Consider the following 6,000-nt stretch of genomic DNA (forward strand, 5'->3'; position numbering starts at 1 on the left):
AAACAGCAGTAGAGTTGATCAATAATACCAAAAGCTGACTCAGAGGAAAGACTGATAAAATAGACAAATCTTGGGCAAATCTGATTAAGAGAAAAGAAACAAGGCAAAAACCCATCAATTTATCATCAAGTTTTATTGATTTTACTTCCTATATTTATCTTGAATCTGTCTACATCACCACCATCCCTGGTCTAAGCTACTAATATCTGTTACCTGGTCTACTTGCATTCACCCTAGAATGCAAAATCCATTCTACAAATTACAGCCAGATAGAACTCTGAGACATAAGGTAGAACATGTCTGCAACTTGCATAAAATATTTTATTGGTTTCCCATTGCTCTTACAATAAAGAAAGAAAAATATCTTGCTATGTCGAAGAAGTCTTGCATTATGTGACACCTGCTCATCTTTTAAGATTCATCTCACATCGTATACCCCCTTTTCCCTTCCTCTCTCCATCCCAGCCACAACTGGTCTCCCTTTCTTCCCTCTTGCCTTCCTTCCTTCTTCTCATTTTTAAATAGATCTTATTTTTTAAAATTGTTTTAACTTTACAGAAAAATTGTGAAGGTAGTACAAAAGATTCCCGTATAACTTATAGCCAGTTTTCCCAGCTCTTCATGGAACTTGACAAACTTATCCTAAACTAATAAGGAAGGAAGCTTAGAGGGACAAAACTATGGTGAATAAAACAGGATTATGCAGGTATAAGAATACAAATTAAATAGAACAGAATAAAGTTCAGATGCATATTTCATTCATATGAAAATCTAATATGTGATAAGGGAGGCATTTTTAAAAAGTGCCAGAAAGAAATTGACTATTTGGTAAGTGGAAAAAGAATTTTGACTCTCCTTCTTACAGCATTTACAAAAGTAAATTCCAGGTGAGTTCATTACCTAAATGTAAAAAGAAACAGTCAGTGATTTGGAAACAGCCCATGAGCCCATAAACAGATGAATGGATAAACAAATGTAGGAGATCTGTGAATGGCATACCACTCAGCAATGACAGAGGACAGACTGCTGCTGCCACAAATAGGTGAATCTCAACACATTATGCTGCGTGACAGAAGCCACACACAAAAGAGTGCATATTCTATGACTCTATTTACCTGGAGTTCTAGAGTAGGCGGAACTGATACGTGCTGATGGAGACTGGAGCACTGGGTGCTTCTGGGAGCAGGTTGACCGGGAAGTTGTCTGAGGAACTTTCTAGGGTGATGAAGTTGCTCTACATCATGATTTTATATATTTAACATGGGTGTGTACATTTGTGAAAACTAATCAAATTATTCAAATTGTTAATTTCACTTATGTAAGTTATATCTCAACAAAAATAAAGAACTATGTACATGGAAATGCCCCACGCCCCAATGTTTCCATTTTAGTGTCATTTCCTTCCATTTTGCTTCTAGTCCCTCCCTGGAGGGCCACTCACACGTGAGCGCTGGGAAGCATGCTGACGAGGTTTCACCTGGACTTTGTGCAACACTGAAACACTGACAGCAGCTGAATGCCCATCGACATGAAGTCGTTCCATGAACTCTAATACATCGCACTGTTAGCGCTGTGCAGCAGTTAGAGCTGTATGGACTGGCAAGGGGGCTCGCACAACTTACAGTTAAGAGATGAGATCAGGATAAATTACATGATATGATACCACTCATGATTAGAAGGGAAAAGATTTCTGTAAGGACATTAATCTCTAGAAAGACAGGAAGACGTTTAGGGGGACATGAACCAAATGGTGACAGTGTACTTTTTGAAGGAAGGGCCGGGAGAGTTGGGAGAGGATGAGAGATGTTTGATTTTATTTTTATATGCAGAGAATATATTCATAAGTTTCTTATGTAAAATTTTACATGTTAAGAGGATATGTTGAATTGTGTCCAATTCCACTCAGAAAATGCACGAACCAATGTTCTGAAAAAACTAAAAGCTAGGATTTCCTTTTTCCCCCCAGGTCACTCAGTACTTGCTCGACAAAGCCCTCATCATAGATGAAGACACGCTGTACGAGCTGTCGCTAAAAATCGAACCTCGGCTCTCCGCCTGAAGAGCCGGCCTTGCCCTGAGTCTGTGGAATTTTCTCGGAGCGGGGCACAGACAGAACTGTGCATGCCATGCCTCCCTCCCTCGTGCGGCGAGGACCAAGAGGATGGAGACGAGGCCAGGCCTCCTTGGTCCCAGAAGAAGAGGAACCTGACTGGAGTTCTGCTCCCAGCCAGGAAAGCTCAGCTGTTTGGGGTCAAAGACAGAGGCTTCAGACTTGGGTGGGAAGGTGAAAAGAATGATTTGGTACAGTTGATGGCACATTCTGCATAAGGGAATGTACGGTGGGAGATTTGGTGGTCATTGTGATGACACAGGCAAGAGGGTCACTTTCAACCTCTGCCCCATGTTCTGTTCAAACTTCGGGGTGAGGGTTTATGAGAAAGGCCTGTGATGTTTCTCTGGCACTTCACTGGCGTGGGTGCACCCCCCAGTCTTCTAGGGTTTAACTGCTTCCATTCCATTTCCTTTGTTACCAGCTTCCAGAAAAGCCGAGGCTTCCTTTGCAGGGGTGGGCCGCCACACCAGCAATTTCAGTCTGCAGCATGCGCATGGTTCAGTGCATGGAGGAATGACGGCATGTTCTGAAACTGCTTTCCGGTCTTTAGGCAACAGGAGAGGAAAGAATGATGAAAGCCAAGTGGATTTGTATATAACATTCTTTAACTAGAAACTCAGTAGTCTGTGCCCCAGAGGATTCCAGCCGGTGGCTGCACGAGGTGCGGGGCTTCTTCCTGAGGCTGTGCCAAGAAGCCAAGCCCCTGGGGGACAGGTGCAGAGTTTGCGCCAAGGCGCCCACGCGCCTCGCCGACGAAACTGTGGAATGAGACAGAAGACCACAAAGTGCTGTGGGGCAGGCAGGCTTCAGTGCTGAGTGAAGAGGTGTCGTGCTGAGACGTGTCCGCACCTCGCTCTCTGTTTGTCTTCTCTTTACCCCTCACAACAATGCGGGAATCTCTTCCGATTCGGGAATCATTTTAGGCTCATTATGAAGACGGGTTGTATTTTTAGAAAGTTGTTTAGTGGGAATTTCTTTGTAAAACCCACACTTCCACGTACTATTGGCAGACAGTTCTTCCCCAACCGTCTTTGTTTTAAAATTTTTATATTTTTGAGTGAAAATATTGTATATGTATGAGAAACAGGTCCAACCACTCAACAGCTGTGATGCCAGAAAACCAGCTGCCGGGGTTCGTCCTGCAACCCTGTGAGGGGAAAGTGACCTCACTTTTCCCAGGATTTTCAGTTGTTGAAGAAATAGGGCTCTCTCGTGTTTACTTCCTTCTTCTTTTCTCAGGGAGACCTTTGCTTTAAAAGAAGGAAGAGAAAAAACATGGTTCTTGTTACCTGAGCCTATTGCACCTGACTTTTTCACTTAGAGGCATGGAGTATATCGATGTTGACAATGAACAAAATTGATCTGTCTGGCTACTTTCCCTCTTTCTTTGCACTTTAATTATGTTGTTAGAGCTAACAGCTGGCTAACAAATTCATCCTGCTGGCTCCTAAGGCCCAGTGGGAGGGCCAGCATAGAGCTGGAGAATGTATACAATTTTCCTGCATGGTAAGGGCCATCTCTGTACATAACTATACAGTGAAGTAACAAGGAAGTAAAAGAAAATATTTATAATATTTGAAGACCATTCCAAAAATACTTTCAATAGCTCATATTAGCCAACAGTGTAGCACTAAAAAACCCAAGGAGGGTTACTTATGGTTGCTTTATTTTTCTTTTTTCTACTAAAAGTTGCCTGTTTATTCTCTGTAGTTTCAGTTAAGAGGTTGAAGCATCTTGACGCATGACACAAAGCATGGGTTCTTTGGTTCCTAACAATGCACAGCTTGGGATTTATTTCTGTGTTCAGAAACTGAGGGCTTGGATTAGTATGTCAACTGAGCCAAGCACCTCAAGGTCTTGCAGAAGAAAATAAAGTAAAGGTTAACTTTCTTGACTCAAAACCATAGTCTGAGAAGGTGAATGAAAACCAGGACAATCAGTCAAAGGACCAGACAAAGGATTTTCGGGTGAAACAACGCGTGGAAAGATCCATACCTTCGATTCTGCCTTGGAGTCCCCAAAGTCTTCCAGAGGGGAGAGGGTGGGTGTGCGCTTTCCCTGGAAGTTTGGACCCGTATTTCTCAGACTCGTATGTTTCAGACCCGCTGCAGCCATTCTTTTGAAAGGAAAAAAAAAAATGAGATTGAGGAATTTGTAAATGGTCCTCCGCTTTTGGTATGCAGATTTTCAAGCAGTGACAAAGCGGTTATGTTTATTTCTGCAGATTGTTGGAAGCGCCCCCCAGTGGTCAACTATGGGCACTAGCAGTTGCTATGCAGACCTTTAGCGTTTTCCTGAGCTTTTCAAGTCCTTCCTGCTTTCTGGAGTCACTTGGCTGGAGCTGTGAGAGAACTCCGCCTCCAAAGGAGTTCCTTTTGATGACCTGCACCATTTCTGGGCCAGTGGGGATAGGAACGCACATTTAAAAAAGCTCAACTTGGTCACATTTAAAATCCCCGAGAACAATTTGTGATGTTTTCTTCCAATTGTTAAAAGCACCCACCCTCTTCTGCTTTGCAAGCTTTGTGTGTATTGTTGGAGCCTGCACTCCCAGCTGCATTTTGCCTGTATTCCATTTTATGAGACCCATTTCTAAGAGTAGATGGGAGGTCAGTTTCTAACAACCAAGTACCAAACTCTTTTATTATTGCAAATTTAATCCATAAAATCGGAAGTAAATCCAAGTTCATGCTTACAGAGGACCCGCATTTTGTAATGTCAATGAAATTACCTTTTACAGGATGCCATTGGTCATTAACTAAGACATCCAGGTTTGCTACTGGGACAAATCTCTTCATTAGGCCAGTATACTATGTGACAGATCCAGGCATGAAGTAGAATGTCGTCACTTTTCTGTAGCGTTTCTCTGAAGGAATTTAAAGAGGGAATTTTAAACTGCTGTTGCAATAGTTTCAAGTGGCTCTCACACAAAGTCCCAATTACTGTTTGTGAAATTTCAGTGCATCTTAAAGTACTACCTAAAAACAAATGAAACTCACAGATACTGATTGACTTGAAAGAGAAAAATCGATTACGTTCCAGTGAGGGGGTGGTATGTGATGACGGACCACGCCTCTTCTCCCAAGATATTGTATGAGACAAGACCTTGGGTCTGTAGTGCCTGGGCCACTTTCTTCACTAAAAAGAGAAATGTAATCAAAGGGGTTAGTCTCAATAAAATTAACTTTTATTTTAAAATAAAGGATTTTAGTTCACTTTTCTTTCCAAAGTTTGATTTTTCTCTCTGAAAAAAAATCTTTCCCTTCATTTTAAAGTATAAGAATTTTTTAAAAGTTTATCATTTTTACAACTATTTAAATGGGATAAAATAACTATTATTCATGGCTAAGTAATAGAACCTGGTTAATGTCTACAGCCAGAAGGAATAAATGAGTAAGATATTTCTTTTCACTAAGACAACAGATTGTCAGTTTAAATAATGACTTGGTCACAGATGCCACTATGTGAATCCTGGTAATAAGACTTGAATCAATGAAATCTAATCGAGTGTCATTTTTTTTGGTTTCTGTTAATGACTTAAAATTAAGAGATAGCAGAACCAAAGAGAAAACAGAAAGTAGAAAACAACCATTTTGTTGCGGGTATAAATACATGAAGAATTCAGAAAACTCTTCATCTGGGCTTCCTCACAGCATGACATTAACATTAGGATTGATTGTACTTATCTCAAGAAAAATAATAGTTCTACTTAACGATACTGAGCCACTGTCTTTTACACAATCCTTTTCATTTGCCCCTAGAAAGGCAGTTATGAAAGAGCGCTTGGACTAGGCTTCCTAGCCTTGTGTCCCAGGCCCAGCTCTACCCGTACAAGCTGGGAACCCTTAGGCCAGCACCAACACCTCTCTGAGCCTCAGTTATCTCGC

The 6,000-nt window shown here is 41.5% G+C and overlaps 1 protein-coding gene across 6 annotated transcripts in view; it reads left to right on the forward strand.

Annotated features, from left to right (window-relative positions):
- RASGRF2 (Ras protein specific guanine nucleotide releasing factor 2) overlaps nucleotides 1-5,246 on the forward strand; it is a 192,888-nt gene extending 187,642 nt beyond the window's left edge. For all 6 annotated transcript variants that reach the window (XM_036020479.1, XM_028532107.2, XM_036020482.1 and 3 more), the window contains one exon: nucleotides 1,967-5,246. In XM_036020479.1, the coding sequence (XP_035876372.1) occupies nucleotides 1,967-2,059 (93 nt within the window). In that variant the 3' untranslated portion in view covers nucleotides 2,060-5,246. The remainder of the gene's footprint in view (nucleotides 1-1,966) is intronic.
- Nucleotides 5,247-6,000: the final 754 nt, after the last annotated feature.

The sequence above is a fragment of the Phyllostomus discolor genome, chromosome 3 (genome assembly GCF_004126475.2).
Source record: "Phyllostomus discolor isolate MPI-MPIP mPhyDis1 chromosome 3, mPhyDis1.pri.v3, whole genome shotgun sequence".
In the NCBI taxonomy this organism is placed as follows: Eukaryota; Metazoa; Chordata; class Mammalia; order Chiroptera; family Phyllostomidae; genus Phyllostomus; species Phyllostomus discolor.